Source organism: Haemorhous mexicanus, chromosome 3 (genome assembly GCF_027477595.1).
Source record: "Haemorhous mexicanus isolate bHaeMex1 chromosome 3, bHaeMex1.pri, whole genome shotgun sequence".
NCBI lineage: Eukaryota > Metazoa > Chordata > Aves > Passeriformes > Fringillidae > Haemorhous > Haemorhous mexicanus.
Genome location: NC_082343.1, coordinates 50,016,906 through 50,039,190, shown reverse-complemented (window position 1 = coordinate 50,039,190; position 22,285 = coordinate 50,016,906). Strand labels below are relative to the sequence as shown.

The 22,285-nt window shown below is 40.4% G+C and overlaps 1 protein-coding gene across 1 annotated transcript; it reads left to right on the top strand.

Annotated features, from left to right (window-relative positions):
- The first annotated feature begins 605 nt into the window (after positions 1-605).
- RAB32 (RAB32, member RAS oncogene family) lies at positions 606-20,688 on the top strand. Its single transcript, XM_059841737.1, has 3 exons — positions 606-1,042; positions 16,742-17,019; positions 19,140-20,688. The coding sequence occupies exons 1-3, from the start codon at positions 814-816 to the stop codon at positions 19,287-19,289; spliced, it is 657 nt and encodes a 218-aa protein (XP_059697720.1). The 5' UTR covers positions 606-813; the 3' UTR covers positions 19,290-20,688.
- Positions 20,689-22,285: the final 1,597 nt, after the last annotated feature.

Here is a 22,285-nt window from a genome sequence, read left to right as displayed (position 1 = left end):
CCTGTTTGCCCCGGTGTCTCAGCACGGCCCTGCCCGCACTGCCGGCCCTGTTTGCCCCGGTGTCTCAGCACGGCCCTGCCCGGCCCACACGCAGCCCGAGGCCGCACTGCGGGGCCTGCGAAGGCGGGGAGGGGGCCGGGGCGTAGCACCCTGCACCTATAGCTCCCCAAGCTGGCTCCTGGGAATGCAGGCTGGGACCGAGCACGGGCCACTGGAGCCCTGCCACGGCCACGCATCCTGATAAGGCCCTCTGCCGTAAAACACTCTTTGCCGGACGGCGGGGAGAGAACCCGGGTGCTTTCAGAGACTTCACACTTCACGGGAGAAAACTTCGCTGCCGCCACCACCACTTGAAGCAAAGTACCAAAGAATGGCACGGACAGAGGGCTGACACTTTCCCAACCCGAGCCCTCCTCTGAGGGCTGAGCCTCCGCTATGGCTACCCTCCGCTGCCCGGCCGCTGCGGAGGAGCTCCTGCCGCCCTGGCCCTTTCCCGTTCCCACCACCCGCCCGGTGTCCCGGAGCGGCGGAGCGGAGCGGGGCGGGCTCGTCCCTCTCCCCGCCCCTCCCATCGCCCTCTCCGGGCCGCTATAAGCCCGCGGAGTTTCCGCGTCCTGTGACTGCAGTCAGGTGGTGGCTGAGGTTCCCCGCTCCCTCCCACCCTCTGTCCCGCTTCGTCTTCCCCCGCCCAGCGAACGGCCTGCGGGGAGCCGGCTGGGGAAAGTTGGAGGAAAGTTGCTGCCTAGGAAAGTTTAGAAGCGGGAGAGCCACGGCCCCGGCAGCCCGGCCTCTCTGCCGCACTCCTCCGGAGGGATGGCCGGCGGGGAAGGAGCGGGCAGCGGCGTGCCGGAGTGCCGGGAGCACCTCTTCAAGGTCCTGGTGATCGGGGAGCTGGGCGTGGGCAAAACCAGCATTATCAAGCGCTACGTGCACCAGCTCTTCTCCCAGCACTACCGGGCCACCATCGGCGTGGATTTCGCGCTCAAAGTCATCAACTGGGACAGCAAGACCCTGGTGCGGCTGCAGCTCTGGGATATCGCAGGTACGGTGTAGGACGGGCGGGCTGCTCCCTGCAGGGTGCGCCGGGCGGTGCTGGGAACCCGGCTGTCGGGAGCCCGGCGCACGGCCTCTGCGGAGGAAAGCGTGTTTTGGCTGGAAAATGTCTCTTCTTCTTTTTTGTCTTACCCCTGTTATAGGCAACCTCTCATTCTTGCCTTTGAGGTGTAAGTAGAGGGAGGTCTTGATGTGGGAGTGAAGTTTTTCACTTTTTACGGGCTTTGCCCTCTCCCGTTACTAGACTTTGTGAAGCTCTCGGCTTGTCCAAGGGTTTTACAGAAGTCCGCGAACAGCTGCTTTACTCTCGCTGCTGGATCCAGGGCTCCCGGAGTGTTCCTGGTCATACTCCTCCTGACCTGCTTGTCTGGGTGATGGTGGTGGCCTTGATTATGGCTGCTGCTGAAATTAATTCAGGGTTATGGCTCTGTAGTGCATCTAATGCACCATGCTTTACAGGTTAAAGGGGACTCAAACAGCTGAAGTTGTCCTCAAAGTAAGAATGCTTAAACTTTGCATGCTTGGAGTCACCTGGTTAACTTAAAAGTAATTTTCATCCCTGCTGCATTGAGTGAGGGAGTGGAACTTCTGTTATGCTTAGTTCTATATTCAAACCACAAATTTGTGAATTAGAAACATACTTTGAGCACATGGAAGCAGAAAAGTCCTGTCTACTTGTCCAAACCATGCATTATTCCTTTCCTATATATGATTCAAACCCGTTCTTCAGCATCTCGTTTCCAGGACTCCAACTGTATACCTACCACGGTTAACTTTGCTTATGCTGTGGAGTCAAATGCCACAAAACAATCTGTTTTGCTGTGTTCTCATAAGAAGCCTGTCCCTCAGCTCTGTAATCACGTTGTTTGGTATTGCATTTCTAGTTTTGTGTGCCGCCCAGGTGTTCCCCTGCAGCTCTCCTCATCTCTACCACCCTCAGAATATCTCCTTGTATCTGAAAAAGCAGACTTTATTTTAAATGCTAGTGTTTAAACTTACACTGCTGGAAGACACAAGGAAAAAAAGCCAGTGGTTATTGTTTCCATGAACTTTATGCTTATCAGTGGAAGCTCAGAAATGAGGAAGTGTGACATGTGGCTGCTGTAACCCTGTGACAGACCAGCTGTACCTCAGCTCCTGGTTATTTTGCTCTAAAATGCTTTAAATATGATTCCTCAAACTGAAAAGCCTTCATACTTCCATATGCTGAAAAACACCATGGATCTTTCTGTTGCTGACCTGTAGGGCAAATGAAAATATTTTCTAATTGCTGTTTTGAAGAGCAAGTAAGATGTTGGCAAGCTTTCTCTTCTGATGTGTTCCTTTTGTGAGTCAGTTTTAACTTTCTGTGACTCAATTAACAGTATCAGTACAAGCTACTGCAATCCTCTGGGTATATTTAGCGAGCCTGGGGTTCCAAAGATTGAAGAGGGGAGGCTGCTGGCATCCTGGGGTTTGGCAAGCTGCCATTCTTGTGTTTGACTTCTCAGCCCTTCATTGCTCAGACTTAGGTAGGCTGTGTGCTTTGCCAAAGCAATCTGTTTCAACAGGATAGGCAGAAACTTAGGTTTAACTTGTCACAAAGTTTGGACAGAACCTATTTACAGCTTGGGAAGTTCTATCAATACATCCATGCATTAATGTCATAATCCAGAAGACAGTATTTTTCATTCTTGATTATTGCCCTTGGAGTATTTTTGACACAGCTAGCTGAAGACTAAGTTAAGAGCTGCTGATCAATCCTTGGAAGCTTGTGGTAAATTGGTTGAAGAATTAAATTGATTGAAGAATTAAAATTTTTCCTATCACTGAAATATTTTTCCTGTTTTATAAGACTTTTGTATGAAACCCCTGACTAGTCTTTCCCTAGCAGAAATTAAAAAGGAAGATAAAACTGTTCTGCAATTTGCACTCCAAACTCTTAGTCTAATCTTCTAGTTTAGGGTATTCTGTTTCCAAAGGACTGGAGGAATCTTGCCCAATGGAGAAGAAGAAAAAAAAAAAAAAAAACAAAGAAGAGAAGTAATCTTGATGATTTTTGATTGGGTTGTGCTGAGACAGTGTGACAGCAACAATTTGGACTCTTATAGCACTTGACATCTGAGAGATAATTAGTAAAATGAAGAGTATTTTAGTGTCTGTAAGGGTATTTGATGGTCTTAAAACTGAAGTCCTCAACTTGGGAGTGTGTTCTGCAGCTGTTTATGTCTACAATCAGGAATATTTCTAAATACCTGAGGATGGTAACAGATCTATGTTGAAGTTATTAGTTAAAGAACCAGGTTGAAGATGGCTTCTATAATCACAGACAACATTCTCTAAAGTGCTTTATTGAAGTGTAGCAGTGTCTGAGCATGTGATAGTCATTCCTTTTTAACTCATCAGCCCAGCTGTCTTCTGGCTTTCAACTCGTAGATAATTTTGCCTGCTGGTGTGTGCAGACAAACAGCTTTAGATCTCCTGAAGAGATCTGAATCTTATGGTAAGTAATGTTACATGTGACTTCCCTGCAAGCAATATAGTGCTGGCATTCTGAATTTATTTTGATGCATTTAAAAAGGCTGTTGAATTAAAGTCTAGCCCTTAAGCATAGAAAGGGATATTATTTTAACTAGATCAAAGCTTGCACATAACAGTTTCTTGTAAGAAGCTTTCTTTAAAGAGCTGGGTGATGCAAGCTAAGCTTTTGTACCTAAGTCAATGATAAGAACTGACCCTGTAGTTCATGCATCAGCTAAAGATCATAATGCAGGTACTATGCTGGCTTCTGATTTGATTGTAGGAAAAATGATGAATGTTGTGCTGTTTATTGCAATACAGTAGGTTACTGGATGACTTCAAATTCTTGAAGCTGTCTCACAAAAGCTAGCTGAGGTTGTTTTGGTTTTGGGTTTTTTTTTTTGTGATTAGATAATTCTGTCAAATAGAGCATGACCACATTACACCACTTATGCTTTTTCTTTTTCCTGCTGAAAATAGCCCTCTTGTTGTAAGGTACAAACTAGTGCAAATTCTTGCAGCAGCATCAAAGGGTAAGGGATGTAAAATAATGAAGAGGGAGGAAGGTTACTGTTGTGCCTAGACATTTGTATTGTAGAGATAGTCAGGTGTTTTAGTTTTTAGACACAGGTTGTAACTTCTTAAATAAAGGTGATGAAAAAGCTTGAGAGTAAGACTGATTGGTCACTATCAAATTATCTTGGTTACAGCATAAAGAAAGCATTCTGAAAGGAGGTGAACCGATTATATGTGTGTTCATGCAGGAACTTTAGCTGCCCTTAGACATTATTCTTGGTTTTTTTGTTTGGTTGGCTTTTGTGTTTTGTTGCATTTTTTTTCTTATTTTGATGCATGAAGTAATGAAAAATTATCTTTCTGGATAAATTCTGAAAGTGTTAAAACATTGGTCAAAGGGCATAAATGATTGGCAAAATAAATAGGATGTAGGAATGAGTCATTGTAGTAAAGAGATGCAAACCAAAGAAATCTTAATGATAGGGAAGTGGTTTTTTTATAGTCTGTTTCAAAACAGTAGAGATTCCTACCTGACAGGCATGCTGTTTTAGTGAGCTGTGCACTGACCACAGCATGCTCAGGAGGTGTGTGTGTGGCATATTGATGAAGCTGTCAGGTGATATTGAAAGAGTGCTTAAAGGATTTTCAGTATCATAGAAACTTCAGAGCTGATCTAGTAAAACCAACAACTGTGTTAGTTGCTGCTTTTGTGCTTATGTTGACTATCACTGTCACTCACATCAGCCTGTATGAAGTGCAGTTTGCTGGAGAGTAGGCATGGTAAAGAGCATAGATAGTGGCTTGAGGTTGGCTTCTTATGAAGAATGTCACTAATGGCAACTGGTAGATGAATTCGATTTTAAAGCTTTTTTTGAGGAATTCTAAATCAACTTTTGTGTAATAGCATTCTTCTTTATTAAATATTTATTAAAACTGAAATATTTATTAATATATTTATTAAAATGGAAGTAAGGTTTAACTGTCAGAGAATGGATATGAAGATGGGCAAACAGAAGAGGAATCATTGTACTTTGGTACTGTAAACATGTTCTTCAGGCTTTCAAGAGCTGAACGATAAGCAGCATGCAGCATTTAATTTTGTTACTAAAATCTTGCATGTCTCCTTGAGAGGAACTGAACTGTATACTTGTTATAAGTATATACAGGACCCCAGGAGGATGGAGAAATCAGACAAAGTATTTTGGTTAAATACTAAGTTGAGGAAGAGTTGGAATAACCCATCTTTTCTATGAAGACAAGTGAGTGTTAAGATATGTGAGTTGATGTTAAGAGCAAATTAACTTTTTAAGTAACTGTGAGGCTTTTCTATAGGAAGCCATGAGAAATGGGAGAGAGTACAGGAAACCATGGATATGGTTGACTTTCAAAGACATCCAGGCAGTTATGGTATGTAAGATAGTTTACTTCCCTGTGAAAATCCTAGTTTCAAGCAGCTCTGTATTCCAGCTGGTCTGTGCTTGTGCCATTGGCATGTCAGAGAGGCTGCCAAGTTGCTTCTGTGTACTGGGGCATTAGCTTGTGTCTTGAATTATGGACTGATTTTATTTTTTTAAAATAAGGTCTAAAGCAAGTGTTAAGTGATCTTAATGCATCCCTGAAAGTCTATGGGAAAGCAACCAGAAAACTTTTGTTCTGTATCCATACCTGGCTCTGTGCCAGAGGCATGTATGCTTCAGTTGCTTTGCAGGGAAGTCTCTCCTAAGTATGGAGAATTTGGAGGCAGCAGTCTCTAAAAGTAGTTAAGGTATTCTTGTTACAACCTGTCCTTAGCCACAATGCATGTTGAAGGGATTAAAATAGCAACTCTTGCAGAAAAAAAAAAAAAAAATTGCTTAGCTATGTGCCTGGTACAAGTGAGCATAAGGTGGAGGCGAGACAATCCAAGCGTAACCTTTCCTCAAATGTTGAGATTTTTTTCTCACCACTATAAATAGTCTTAATGAGTGAAGGATGTGAACATAAATAACCCTATCAGAAATGGATGCAGAACTTGGAGCTCAGTGTTTTCAGAAACTTTTAAGTTTTCTGAGGTTGTTTCCTACTTTATATAGTGATGGAGGTTCCCGGAGCAGGCTTCAGGTGGATATTAGGAGAGGTATCATTTTGCTTATAGCTGAGGCAGGTCAGAAAGTTCCCAGTCAGGACTGGGGAATCTTCTATGTGATTATGTCTTCAGACTCATGGACATGTGAAAGACTTAATTTCTGACTGCTTCCTGCTCACACATGTTTACAAATAAATCTCATGAGAGAAATTTTGCTTAAGGGTTGTGCTTATTGGAAACATGCAAGACTAGCAGATAAAGTTTGGGGATGGGAAGTAAAGGCCTGCTCATGTAGATTTTGAACACAGAGACAAGAAACAGCACTGAAGGTGTACTTTGTTTCCTTCTAGAAACCATCCCTCTGTGGGAAATCTTGTGTGGGTGTCCTTTCTTATGACTTTTCTGGAATAGCTGGATTTGGGTTATGAGCTTTCACTTCAGAATGACCAGTTTAGCTGTAGAGCTTGGAGCTCTACAGCTAAATATCAAAATAAGTTCTGAATGTGTTAAACTTGGGATTTTGGTGTTTTTCCAACTTTCAGACTTCTCTAAATACAAGCAGATTCTGCATGTTTTCCTTTTTGGGAGTCCTGTTTAAGTACACTTTTAATGAAATGTTATCAAGGTATGAGGTATGTTTGTTGGTCTAATGAAGGAATTTCCATGTCTTATCAGTGGGATACCAAAGCATTCGTAATGGCAAAGGTTCTTTTGCTTAGTACTATGTTATGTAGCCACTCAAAGTACTGTATATGTTATTTTGGACTAAACCTACACCAATTGTGCTGATTGAATTCCATAACTATATGGGAAATGCTACATGTCTTGATGTTGGTGATGTAAGATAGTCTAGTGTGGTAATTTTGATTATGCAAGGCAGGACAGTTCAGTTAAATGGGAGTATTGAGACAGATGTTCTTTGATTGTCTTGGAAATGAGCTTAGAATTTCCTCATAAGGTGTTCTATGAGAAATGGTGTTAAAGATGTGATCCTAAAAGACCATCTGATCTAGTACAGGCTTAAAATAAAGTTCAGTGTATTTATCTTACAGGTACTTTAATTTCTGTCAACAATGGAAATGCAGTTTGTTCTTGACTGTCTATTCACTATGGAATCAATGGTGCTTCAGCCTTATTTTCAAACAGATGTCGCACAGCCGTTGCTCAGAAGTTTTGTGCTTCCTACAAGATCACAATAAAAACTCTTTCCTAATACTCTAATACAGAGTCAGGGATGGCTGACTGGGTATACATCAAAAAGACAGGGGAAATCTACCTTAAAGGCAAACAATACCTAAATTCTTACATGCAATACAGTAGACAGGAGGATAAATAGTACATCAAGCTCAACATAACTAATTTTTGGATTAGTTTATAAAACTGAAGTTCTTTGCAGAAATAATAATCTTATGTGGGTCACCCACTTTTCTGAAGGCAAGTATTAAATTCCTGCCCTTCATGTAATACTGACTCAAGTAGTCAGAAATTAAGCTGGCTTGACAAGTCAAGCACATTGCCCTTCAGAGACAAACTGGTGCAGAATGTTGAATATACACTTTTCTCTTAATGTATGGCATTCACATGAATGTAAATCAAGCTTTATCAACTCTCCTTTCATCTTCAGAGTCTTGGTGCTTAACCTTATTTACATCTCCACTTTGCCTCTGACTAGTTTGGTTTCCTTTAGGTGCGCATCAGGATAGGGTGTTACCAAAGTGCATATCCACAAGTACAATTTGAGTTGGCAAGTGCTGTAAAGGGGTAATTCTCAACTTATGACATAAAGCAAAGAAAATAATCTTAGCTGACTGGTTCCAGAAAAGTTATTAGCATGCTGTAAAAAATAAGACTCTTCCTCTCAGTGGTGAGTGAGACCACTGGATTCAGTCTCACAGCTGTCAGACATACCCTCCATGAATTCCAGTGGTAACCATTGATTTGCTTTTGTAGTCTGCTGTAAATGGTTCCCTCCAAATACTTGCTTCAGAGGTTCAGAAGTGTGATATGTGTTAGAAAGAAGAGATTTGCAGGAAGGGAATGTCTGTTTATATTTTTGCATGGAAATATAAGGATACTGCTTGTGAAATTCCTCCAGATGTCAAAGCTAGCATGACCAGCAGTAAGCAGTGACTACAAAGCACAGCATGCCTCTCAAGCTATTGTGGTACAGTGTTTGATATTCAAAGATCTCTTCTGGCTATGGAGACACAAAAAGAGGATAAACAAGTGTGATTATGCTTTGAGAAATGGAGGAATTTTAGGGCTTTATAGAGCTCGCTTAGAAATAAATGTCTTAACTATCTAGAGAAGGCTAGCAAACTCTCAGTAGCAGTGGCTTCTACATTAGCAGGTAATGAAAACAAATATTCCTTATTGTATGGATTTCAGCAGCTTTTCAAATAATAGGTTGAGAGGTAGTCTCTGAATGTCACTGCAAACAGCTTATGGGAACTTGTTCTTTAAATGTGCCCAGGCTAAGGGTGCTGGGTAGAGCAAAGTGGCAGCAATTTGATACGAAATTCCAATCACACACAAAGTGCTATGACACGTTGACCATTTTAGCATTTTAGATATTAACATTTTTTCAGTCTTGTGATAAAGTTGTTCTGGAGACAAACTGACTTTAGAATTGTTCTCCTGTGTGCTGTGAAATGCTGTAGTGCCATGCAGCATCACTGTGAAGTACACAGTGCAGTTCTGGCTGCAGGGCAGCACACCAAAGGATATGGATCAGAGGGTGGCGGCATGAAATAGCTTCACTCTGGCAGATTACCTGTTTGGGTAAGCCTTGTTAAAGCAAGGTAGGAAGTACCAATTCATGCTGTTGCTGGCACTAATTGGACTATGTCATCTCCTTTGAATACTAATGCAGGGGAATTGTTCTATTCATGCTGCATTTGACAGCTACTTAGAAATTGTTTAGCCTTGGTTGCACTCTGATTTTCTGGGGATTGAAATCTAGTGCTTAAACAGGGACTTAGTCTCTCACTTGCTGTTTAGCAAAGATGCAAAAAAAAAAAGGTAGGTGGGTTCTTATACAAACATGACTGTCATACTGCTTCATAAAATACACCTGATGTTGGACAAAACCCATTGAACTCTAAGTGCAGGGTGTTGCCTCTCAACTTCTTAAAGACAGAACAGTGAGCTGTTGAAGTCAGTTTGGACAATTAAGTAATTAGATTAGCCCAAGACTACAGGCAGCAATGAAAATTTCAGTCTTTTTGTAAAATTGCCAGTGAGGGCTGTGCAATTATTTGAGGGAAAATTTCTGTCTTCGTGGCAGAGAATGGCAATCCTTTTCTGTTAGGTTGGTAGAAGTGAACATAGCTCCTGGTGGAAATCTGGTGTCTAACTTCCAGCACTTGCCATCTCTGTGCTCTTGCTGTTTCACGGCTAGTGAACAGCACTGTCCTGTGTTAAAGTATAATGATAGGAGGCAGTGAACAGAAGGACTAGTCATTGATTTTGATGTTTCTTGAAGTTAACAAATTGTTAGTTTAGAAACTGGCTGTGTTGGGAAATGGAACTTTGAAGCAAAATGCTTCCTAACACTTCAGAATGAAATAGTGATTTCTGTGAACATGTGGAAATACTTTGTGATATGATCTAAATAATCAAAATACTGCTGCACTTAGGCTGGTATTCATCAGTAACTTTTCAATGGCTACAGGGTCTCTCATAAATACTGTGTCTGTACAGTATATTGTCAGTGTCATGCCTCTGACACTGCATTGTTAAACAGAACTGCTTCAACTGCACCCTGCGGCTTTCTAATATAGACATAACCAGGGGGTCAAAGGTTGTCTCTTACGATAAAGTGAGAGTCAGTTGAACAGGGATTAACTGGCTTTTGCCCTGAAGACTGTCCTGAAGCATTTGGGAGAGGGTTAGTGTTTCGAAGAGGTTCATCCAGTGGTCAGTTTACTTACCCAAATCACCCTTAGTAAGAAAGGGCACTAGCAGTTGTAATTGTCTGAGGCTGCTTTTGTCTGTCAGAAACTAAGTACTGCAGCCAGTGAGATTATTTCTAGTACTTGTTTCATACAGGAAGATATAATATTCTAGTAATTCTCACTTCCTAGCCTGTGTTTGTCACCAGAACCACAAATAACACTTTTTCACAGTGGTGGAAAGTAAAAGTCAAGCTGGATGTTCCTTAACACTTACAGGTTTTTAACATCTGCTAGAGCTGCTAATGTCATAGAATCACAGAATATCTTGGGCTGTAAGGAGCCATAAAGATCTAGTTCCAGCTCTGCTGCCTAGGGACTTGACCATAGGTTGCTCCACCTAACCTGGATTTTATTCACGCCTGGACATTTCCAGGGATGGGGCATGCCCAGCTTCTCTGGGCAACCTGTTCTGGTGCCTCACCATCGTGACACTGAAGAATTTCTTCCTAATATCTTATCTAAACCTACTCTTAATTTAAAACCATTTCCCTGTGTTCTGTCAGTACATGCTCTTAGAAATAGCCCCTCTCTGTTTTTCTGGTAGGGCTCCCTTTAGGTGCTGGAAGGCCTCAAGTCAGCCTGAAGCCTTTTCTTTTTCAGGCTGAACAATCCCAACTTTCTCAGTCTGTCTTCATAGGAGAGGTGCTCCAGCCCTCTGATCTTCATGGCCTGCCTCTGGACTCACTCCAACAGGTCTTTGTCCTTAGGCTGGGGATCCCAGAGCTGGATGCCACATTCTAGTTGGGGCCTCACAAAAGCAGAGCAGAGGGGCAGAATCAACCTCCCTTACCTTTCTGGCCATGCTGCTTTGGGCGTAGCCCAGGATACAAGTGATTTTCCTGGGCTCCAAGTGTACATTGCTGGCTCATGTCCAGCCTCTCATCTACCAGCACTCATAAGTCCTTGGCCTGGCTGCTCTCAGTCTGTTCATTCCCCAGCCTGTTGGTGTTGGGACACCAACCCAGTTGCAGCACCTTGCACTTGGTCTTGTTAAACCTCATGAGATTCCCATGGGCCCACTTCTCAAGTTTGTCCAGGTCCCTCTGGATGGCATCCCATCCTTCAGATATGACAGCTGTACTGCTCAGCTTGATGTCATCTGCAAATTTGTCTGTCATTAAATAAATGCATAGTTCAACACCTCCATGATTTTAACTTGTGGCAACTTTACACTTACAGCTTAAATGGATAAGACTGGGGAGTGGGGCGCCATCTGGTATTAACAGTCTTAAGAGTCGGTCTACTCTCAATCTATGGCTACTATCTGTGGGAGACAGCAGGCAGACTCCTTGCATATGAGCTGTAATATTGATAGTGGTTTGGTTAACCTACTTCTTGCAGAATAACAGATCCAGTCTAATTAGGTAGGACAGTTCTGGGACAAGATGTGCTGGTTTGGGGAGATGGGGGATTGCTGTCAGCAGTGGTAACTTGCCAGTAACATGTTTATGTACCTTTCTTAAAAGGAACTTCAGTCAACTCACACCTGACCCTGGTAATGCTAAAATGTACATTAGATGTCTGGAGAACTGGGAGATTCATCCTCAGGGCAGTTCTGGGTATTTGCTGTATTGTTCCAAACATCCAGCTGGCATCCAGAGTCTGGTCTTTTCCTGCCTTTGGCTCTTAAAGGACTTGTTTTGAAAGTGACAGTAGTTCTAACTCAATTAGAGGATTGAACTATGTTCCCACCCATTTTGGATGGGGATTTAGCTTAAATCTATCACACTGGATGACAGGAACTTTACTGAGAGTTGGAATTGTAAATACAGAATTGTCACTCAGGTGTTCCTGAAAAAAACAAACTATTCACATCTTAGTTGATATGAACTCCGTACTAACTCATTAATATATTAAGTAGTCTGGGGGTAGGAAGCTTAGCAAACTCATTATTGTGCATATCCAGCAGTCATTTGTACATATAAATTGCTTTTTCTAGCCCAAAATCCCATCACGTAGGAGGAGTTACAAGTTGAAATTATAAGAGAAGTGGTAGGAGTCCAGGGTATCTTTTTTGCTAAGTATTCACAAGAACTGCTACAATGGTAGGTCACACTGCTGTAATAAACAGGACACTAGTGTTTCTCCCTTCCACTGAGAAAGACTACTCTAGAAATGCTTTAAAATGTACTTGAAGGCAAGGTTGCAATGATAACTTACCTTTTGCAGTAAAGGGCAAATATAAAGCTTCTAATGTTTAATCTTAAATTACAGCCCATAATTTCTGACATGTAGTTTTCAACTTACATTCCACCCCAATTACAATATAAACTGGGGAGTGAGAATAGCTCCCAAGTTCTAATGCAGTTTTAAAGTCAGTGTTTTTCCTGTGGTGCTGCTGTAGGGAAGTGGATTAGTTCCTGATGGATGTCATTGTGCAAATATTTTACTTAAGGTTGTTACAATTACTGGAAAATATGGTGACAATAGATGCTGAGTCATTTTGATATGAAAACTATGGTTAGAGAATGCAGAACTTTGCATCACATGAAGTCACTTCCATACTCCCAAATTAAACTTCTGATGCCTGTGACTGTCCTGTATCTTAGCTCCTCATTTACATCTGAACTACTGAAAAACTGTACTTTAGTGGCATCAGATTTATGCCTAGTCACTGGACCTAGCAGGATCATTAATCTTTTGATGTCCTTTCTATACTGCTGTACTAAGCAATTAGTTATCTTCCTGCTCTCCTATTTCTAACATTATACACACTGGGGTTTTTAAGTCTAGTTTAATCTGATCACTTTTAGCCTTTTTCTTCTCTGGGGATATGATCCACTTTCTGTACTGCTCAACACTATTGTCACATGGAGAAATGACTATAGCAAATATCTTGCTGGACAGAGGAAGGGGTCTGAGAGATCTCTGAACTGTGCATGGCAGAAGCTGAGACATTTAGTTTTAAGGGCAAAGAATTATGTTCAGCCTTGGGAATTTGGAGGATTAGTGTTTTGTAGTTTGATTTTTCTGTATGAGGGTTTGTGGGTTTGGTTGGGGGTTTTGGTTTTTGTGGGGTTTTTTTTGTTTGTTTCTTTGGTTTTTTGCAAGCAGAAAAGCATTTGCAAAAGCTCTGTCTGAAATTCCTGTTAAGTTTTCAAAAGGCTATGTAGAATGCTCTGCATCCTAGACAAGAAGGTCAGCGGGTGCTTTTTCAGTAATGACATGATTATAAAGAAAGTCCACTCAGTTTAAACTGAATTCTTTTCCTGCCTCATGCTGTATACCTTTTACCAAACAAAACTCTTACCTCCTGGGCAGGCCATGTTTTATTGCTTCTGTCTTTGTATGAAATACAGTATATCCATCTTCATTAGGCTCCAGACAGCACGAAAGAGCAGTTGCAAGGTAGTATTCAGGTCAGGTTTATTGTTAGTGGATGTGAATTCTAGAGGTGAAAACAGCTCTATAACAACCTGGTTTGAGTTACTCTAGAAAAGGTAAGCACTTATATTGACATATTAAAAGGCATTAATCTATAAGGATCCAATACTGTTGAGATTGTGTATGTTTAAGGGTAAGAGATAGCAAATATTCCTAACACTTTAATCTAGTGAGTAAAAATAGAAGCTTTCATGCTGATAGGCACATCAGTTTTCTACTTTCACCCAAATTAAAACTGTGGAACAATATGTACTGATGTTTCTCTAAATCTAAAACTCATACTACAAGAGAGGTAAGAGTTGCTGGAAATAAGAGTTATATGATTGTTGTGGACAGACAAAGCCCTTGGTTTATACTGTGGCTGCTATGGAATAACAAGCAACATACAGTTCCGTGCTGACTTCCATTCCTAGCAGGACTGCTGTCTTCTTACACTGTGAGCAGCCACTGTACAAGGCTGACTTTGGCTGACTCCTCAGGTTTGGTTCTGAGCTGTGCATTGTAACTTTGTTGTTTTGGAACTCATATGTAACACTGTGCTAATTTCACCTTTTGTACACCTTAAATGTGCTCTTATGCATGTTTCAGGAATGGTTATTGCTATTGTAGGCTGGTATGGCTACCTTGTCAACTGGTTTTGTCTTTACAGCTGTTTTGGATAGAAGAGCAATAGGCAGGAAGGGATTCAGTCAATGGTAATATCTTTTACTGTGCTCAGTGATTGAAGCCTTGTTTATGTTCGGCATGCACAGCTATCTGAGAAATGGTAACTGCCTGATGATCTTTTCTGCAATTCCTGAATAAATTAGTTTTCCTATGCAGGGATCATGCTTGGTCTATTCCTTCTGGTAATAATCTAGCAACCCTTCCTGCAACTAATCAATACAACTTAATTTTCATATGTAAATGTTCATCAAGTGTTTGGAAAAACAGCCTTAAGTAAAGCAATGAAGCTTCCCAGCTCTCCACCAACTGAATAGCAAGGACTAATGGGACCATTTCCCTTGCTGCTTCAGATTCATGTTCAGTCTCCTGTAAATAACAGCAAGTGGTGCTCAATTTTGGACCATTTCAGGGCTGAATTGAAGAACTCTTTCTGTAGAAGACTGAAGTTGGTACAGGGCATTGTAGACCTTGAGATTACACTGTTTGTTTTGTGGGGCTGCCCTTTGGTGTGAAGGGATATTTCCCTGGACTGCACAGTGGAGTCACGGTTTTAGCATAGTCCAAGGTGTCCCCATGTGGCAGGAATTGGTGGTGAAACTGACAGCTCAACAAATGATGAAACTGAGAAGGAGCTCCTCAAAACTTGTGTGGTGCCATATGCAGTGACTGGTCTAATGTAACTAAATTTGGCTATGTGGAACTCCATTAAAAAAACTCAACCAAAACTCCCAAAACCAAAATCCCTACATTCTTTAAATGTGACATCACTGACATGCAGAAGTAGTAAAAGCCTTCTGATCTAACTCTTGCATAATGGTACTTGATTAGTGGAAAGAGTGGTCAGTGGTATGGTTTGTAGTAAGGCTATTCTAAAAACCTCCTTTAGGCATGAAAGCCCAGCCTAGGGAGAAAATGTGAATTACTTGTGTACTCTGTTTAGGCAAATTGTATTAGCAGTGTGGCTTTTCCAGAGCCATAGTCACGGAGATGCAGGCTTGGTGCCTGACTTGTTGCATGGCCTAAAGTCCATGGCATTAATGCTGCTTTAAAACTTGAGTTTTGAGTATGGAGTTAAGAGCTTTCTTCTTGGATCGTGCTTGTTCTTACACAAGATGTAGGGGAAAAAAATCATGTGTAATCTCTGTTCTGAAGAATATGCTGGATAGTGATGCTGTTTTCTGCAGCATCCTAGTTTGAAGTGAAAAGATAGAAATAAAGTCAGCTTCTTTATAAGTCTTTGGATCTTAAATGTGGCTGCTGCTGTTTTCAGGCCATTCTAGTAGCTGCTTAGGCAATCTTTTCTGAAACTGTCTGTAGGGAGTGAGCTAATCATACTCTCAAATACTCAATTAAAATGAGGCAAATGAGCTGGAAAAGAACACTGCTGAACAGGATCTCTTGTCAACTTCATTTATTGAGCTTTGCTCTCTTTCTGAGATGGTGATAACACACCCAATTCTCCTTGCATCTGTTTGTCCTTGCTAATCAAAGGTGGACTTGAATGTGTGTAAACAGAGGGCAACTAGGTTTCCAAATACAGCTCTTCTTTTATCTGTTCTTAAACCTCATATGCATAAAAAGATAAAAGCTCAAGTGATGATACACTGTAAAATTAGGTAATAGAGCTCAGGGACTACTTTTCCCAGTGAAGACTTCCAAACAAAGCAGAAAGCTATTTTAATAGCCCAGACATTCCAAACAGTGTGCTAGGGCTTGATACTGCTAGACACACTCAAATGTAAACACACCATGATAGTCTGACCTTTCAAACAGAAGAAAAAGTGAACTGGCACACTCTAATTCTATATTTCAATTATTCTGGCTAAAGTAGTTGTACTTAACTCAAAAAATGCCTTTTCTTATTTTCTCTGCTTATGGATGATTGATTTTTTTTTTTTTTCCCCCTGGATTTTTGTTGTGAATAATTGTACTTTAACTGTTCTTGTTTTAAATGCCGGGATTGCTGTAGAACTTCTATAGTTGAAAATTAATTCAGAGTAAATCTTAGTCTTGAAAAAATGAAGTCAAAATTAACAGATTTAGCCAGAACTGTTAAGCTAGCAGCTTCTTTTGAACTTGTCCCTAAGGAAAAATCTATAATGTAGGTGACTTCTTCAGAAGATACTTTGAAGGCTGTTAGCCTTGAAGCTTGCAAAACCCCTTGTTGCTCACCATTCAGCAAAAGGCTGAGTTTTAGTCTTTAGCTGAAGCAACTAGATTAACATACAAGCCTTAATATTCTTTGATGAAATAATGGTTTGTGTATAGCTGTGCTGGTAGTGGTTTTAGGTGTTACTTCTCAAAAAACTCTACTCAACAAATAAGTTGACTATATAAGTATAGAAGTTGAGGGGTTTTTTAAGAAAAATTCCAAGTCATAGTTGGGACTGCAAACTACTTTAAGCATCTGACTTGTCGTGTATAGTATATACAATAGCTGTTCAATGAACTTAGGTGAGATAGAGAAGGCAATATTTTATGCTCTAGGTGACAAGACCCAAATGCCAAACTTCTGTGGATTAAGCTTGTACACTAATCTGTTTACACTGAATACAGTTCATGCTTCAATATAAATATACTCTGTGGCTGTCCTTTCTTCCAGGCCAGGAGCGCTTTGGAAATATGACTAGAGTATACTACAAAGAGGCAGTTGGTGCTTTTGTGGTCTTTGATGTCACAAGAGGCTCCACTTTTGAGGCTGTTTCAAAATGGAAGCATGATTTGGACAGTAAAGTACTACTTCCCAATGGCAGCCCCATCCCTGCTGTTCTCCTTGCAAACAAGTGTGACCAGAAAAAAGATGGCAGCCAGAATCCCTCTCAAATGGACCAGTTCTGCAGAGAAGGTGGCTTTGTTGGATGGTTTGAAACATCTGCCAAGGTAAGCTTAATAGAAAAAAATTTTTAGTCTCTTGAATATTGGCATAAGAAGGGTGAATATAGTTGTGTAGGAAATAAAGTTATCAGAAATTAAGAAAATTTGAACTCATGTGCTGGCTAGCTTCATTCCTGAAGAAGATGAGGCATATTTGGTCTAGATGAAAAGGTATCTCAAATTCAGAGCATCTTGAAACTATCTGGAATCCTTGATTATCTGAGTTTGATAAGTTTTTTCATCTTGCATGCGTGAGGATCAGTTGTTCTTTAGATGTTAATACTACTAAATGCTGATCAAGCTCCCCAAAAAATACAGGTCATCTTTAGGTGCAGGTTTTTAAATTGCATTTTCTGTTGTCACTGTTTTATATAGGAAACAGCAAGATCTGAAGTGAAGAAGCTATTTGCTCACTCATTACTACCTACCCACAGCGTTGCTAAAGCACTTTTTTATCAGGCAGTGTCAAGACTGAACTGGAGAAAAACCAATTGTTCTGTATAGTAATTTAAGTTAAGAAAGACAGCTGCTTTGTTCAGTTACCTTTGAGTAATTTCATGTATTTTACAGTTTTAGTCTACAGATATTTTGTCAATGCACAGATTAAACTGGCAGCAGCTTAATTGGAAGTGAAACACAATATTTCCTGAAAGCCCAACTGATTCTTAAAATGAAGGACTCCTCTAGATCAGGACAGTGTGGCTGACAGACCAGTTTACTGGTCTGGCTGATAAATCCTTTATAAAGTAAGATAGGCCTCAAGGTCCCACTTTTCTCTTGTCTCGCCTACTTCCTTCAGCTGCTGCTGCTGAAGTGTTACACAATGATGTGTAGACAACTCTTAAAAAGCAAAGAGCCTCTGAGAAGATTGTAAGAAACAAAGTAACAAGTTGCTCTTTGTTTACTTTAAGAAGATACACAGTTAAAGGAATTAGTTAAATTAGCTAACAATTTGTTTGCATTTGAAAAGATATTTCCAAACTCACCCATCTGCAACTAAAAACTCTATTTTAAAGGCTCTTTATACTCAAAAAGAATACCACGATTCTGCTTTGGTAAAAGTCTTCCCTGAACCTTTACCTGCCTGTAATACTGCTATATATAAAGTGCATTATGGCTTAAAAATAAATGCCAATAACATTAGAAAAAAAATCTAATGCAAAATTCTAGTGACAGCTTGCATTTTAGGCAGCATTTAAGACAGGACAATGTAAAACAAGATTCTTGCTGCAGAGAAAAATCCAGGCAATAAGTTCTAGTTTAGGTATTAATTGACTTGTTTAGCACTCTGAAGAATTGTAGTTGAAATAGCAAAAAAATTTAGGACAACTGTCTTGTTTTCTAAGCATACCAAAACAGTTTATGGCTTTAAGTCCTGCCCACTTGGATATCCTATTAATCTGCTTTTGCCTTTCTGTTGGAACTGAGAGTTGGATACTCAGTCATCAGTAATATACTGGGCTGGTATTTCCTTTGGAAGCAAAGATGAGCAATTCCAAACATGGCAGCCCTGTGCTAGCAGACGGCCCATCCAGTTCAAACCCATGGCCAGAGATTCCTTGGCACTAGGCCAGCTTGGACCCTCAGAAACTGGGATATTCTGGCAAAGTACATCTCTAAGTATCCTGTGCACATACATTCTTTAGGGTGTATGGGAAGGGGCTTTTCAAAGTATGCACAAGAATATGTGGAGTAGCTAGATAAGGCAGTTGGAAATAGTTGTGATTTTGAGGATCATGAAAAAGATAAGTGCATCCAAATTTCATCAGAAACAGAAAAAGGCTCCAAAAGGTAGGACAATACTGCAGATGATGTAATTGCCTAGGATCTTTCCTGATGCAAAAATGCACTTAGGCATTTGTCAGTCTTCCAAAAATGCAGGTGACACTCATTCCCTGGACTGCCTACTAGATTAGAATCAGATTTCAGCTTGTAATATGGATGAATTTTGTGTCCAACCTTTCTGCTAACTTTTTCAGAAAAAAAAGGGTAAGCTATGACTTCTTGCATCTAAACTGTTTGTGTTCTGCTGATGAGACTGAAGAATTATTTTCTTTTTGGATAGCTTTAGGAATGTATGACTGTTTCAAAAAAATCACTGACTTCCTTGCTTTCAACATTTTTAGGACAACATCAACATTGACGAAGCTGCTCGATTCTTGGTGGAAAACATCCTTGCCAATTACAAAACCTTTCCTAATGAAGAGAATGATATGGGGAAACCAAAACTGGACCTAGACCCATTGAAAGCAGAGAGTAAATCACAGTGCTGCTAATGCTACCACCGTTCAGTAGATGTGATGGGCTGAGCAGCAGGACTTTGCTTTAAATCAAAATGCTGCTATGGTGCTGCAATGTGACAATCCATATGGGGTGTCTGGTACTATCTGAATTGGTGACTCATTTGGGTGTTTACATATTCTTGTTTAGCATGAAACTGAGTATCTTGAGTTATCATTCCACTTGCTTGAGTGTCTGCATCTAAGTCTGATTAGTGTCTTCTTACTTGAGAACATAAGGTAGTGTTTACACTCCTAAAAGGAACAAACACAACATTCAGTGTCTAGTTTGCTTCTAGGACATATGCTACATTCCAAATAGGACTCACTTTAGGTGACTAGACTCTTGCACCTTTAAAGTAAACTTTTCCTTTGTCACCATTTATGTCCCACATGAGCCTTCTCACCAGCACAATTGTCCCTATTTATTATCCCCACCATGAGGTTCTGTCTCTTTGCTAGTTCTTCTGGATCAAGACATCCCAGAAATCTTGAAGGGGCCAATGACAGATGGGAGGTATCTTTCCTAGTGTGATCACTAAGCTTGAGTGGAGTAGATGGCTTTTACCACTGAGTAAAAGCAAGATGGTTGTTATTGTGTTTAACAAGGGAAAGACATTGTTATAGAGATACTAATAAAAATGCATCTCCAGCAATTTAGGGCTGAATATTTTCAGCTAATACTTTACATATGAAACACATTAATGAATACAGTTGTACTGCTGGCACATAGTTATGGCAACCTCACCCCTATGCATATCCAGAAATAAGCATCTAGTAACTTTTTCATGCACTAACACTGAAAACTTTACCAAGAGTACAAAAAGTAAGTATCTTACTGTCCTGTGATGATGAACTTTTTCTTCTGTCTAGAGATGGTTCTGAATACCAAGAGCAAGGAGAGAGGTCTTGAGGGAAATAGCTTAATTGGTTCATGCTAGTCTGTCAACCTTTCTGCCCCAAGCTCTGTCTTTGTCAGTTTTAGAACTCTTTTGACTGCTTTGAACTAATGAACTGGCTTTCCAGTTTATAACTGTATACTGAGATACTTATGTTTCTTTGTTATAACACTCATGTATTTTTGGCAACAAATGAAGTTCAAAAGGATTAGAGATACTTCATGGTTCTTGAATATGTTCTGAAACTTGGGCTCTGATTGGCTCAAAGGCTTTGAAGCTCCTCTTTCTTTTAAGGGTTTCTTCTGTCCTGGTACCTCATTGCTATTGACTTCAGAAGTCTTACCTTGCTGGGTTTGATGGTGCTGATGTTTAGGTAAACATCAGAATTAGGTATATGCAGGATTTGATATACTTTAATCTGTATTGAGATTTCTTAGGCTGTCTTTTTTTCTAAAGAGTAACATACTTTTTAAGAGTTAAATAAATATATTTGGGCATCTTTTGTGTGTTGGTGTATGCTTTTGAGAACATGAATCCTCTCATATGTTCCACCCTATACTCAAATACTTTCATTGACATTTGAAAACAACTTTATCTTCTAGTATGTGCTGTATTAAAGAATTATTTAAAGTTACCACAGCAAGGCTTGGCATAAACCAAAACTGGGTTTATTAAGCTTAGCATCCTAAGATAATTCAGATGAAAGGAATCTTAGACACTGGGTTGGAAGACATCCTTTCTCCAAGCAAGGTTATAGCACAGTGCTTAGGTGTTCATGTGATGTGGTCTTAACCTCAAACCATGGAGACTGTATGGCCCTGGGAAAGTTGTTTCAATGCCTGACTTTCGTTGAGAGTTGAAACTATCACAATCTTTCTATTCAATCACTTGAACAACTCCATTTTGACTGTAAACTCACTTTCAATGTTTAATTTCTGCTGTACTGTCTTTTTTTCAACTTTAATTAAGCTGCACAAATGTAAATGCCAACTTTAATTCCACAGGAAGTTTCCCCAACTCTAGTGGATTGTGGATTTTTTTTGCTTTAGTGTTTAGATTCAACAGCAAAATAGAGACCAAACTCAAGCTTTGTGACTGCCTAACTGCATGAATCTCATCTGGGTCCTGTCACTGATAATGTCACCCTGTGCAGGTTATTTTCAAGAATGTGTAAGCTTTTTCTTGTAGAGTTACTGCTGCTATATTTAAGCACTTTCCTTATTTTGCACATAGCATCTTCTAAACCTCTGCATGAATGTAGAAAGAACGTGACTCTAAAACTGGTGGAATGGTACTGGTTTAGATACAGGTTGTTACTACTGAGGCCAGTAGTATAAAACTGCCTGCAGGATGTAGTCTTTTTTTTTTTTTTTTTTTTAAACTTCTGTCACTTGTCTGAGGAAAAGAAATGGAGCTTTAATAGAATGCTAGTCTTGCTTTGTGCTACAAACTACGTTCTCACTATCCTTCTGTGGAGAGGGAGCATTGTGATATACAAGACTGGGAAAGCTGATCCAGTCAGAACAAGAAAACTAAGAAAAGACTGGCCTGAGGAAGGAAATGGTAGTGTCTCCCTGGTAGAGGGATATGGGACTGCAGTTCATGCAGAAGTGTATAGGTTAGTTAAACTAGTCATGAAGCCCTATCCGAATTAATTCAAAACCTTTGATTTGGAAAAATGTGTGGAAGACAGACACAAAGAGTGACTTTTTCAGTATAGGATTTTCTGATGAATCTTAACTGCAGAACTAGAAAAATATGTGCTATTCCAAGCTCCAGAGTTTTGTTTCAACTTTGTATCAGGCTTGTTGAGTTGTATGAGCTCCTTAGATTGAACAAGTCTTTGTTCCTCTATAATAATTAAACTGTGGGGAGTAGTTTAAGTCATTCCTAGACTCCCAGTACTTGATGTGACAGTGGAATAGGTGGATGTCCAATGGAGTCGCAGACTACTGTGGAAAGCCCATGCTGGAGCACACTCCTGGCAGAACCTGAGGCCCCATGGAAGGGCCCATGCTGGAGCGGGTTTTTGGACAGGTTTTCCCAGGGACCCTGGGAGGAGTCCATGCTGGAGCTGAAGTCGGTTCTGAAGGA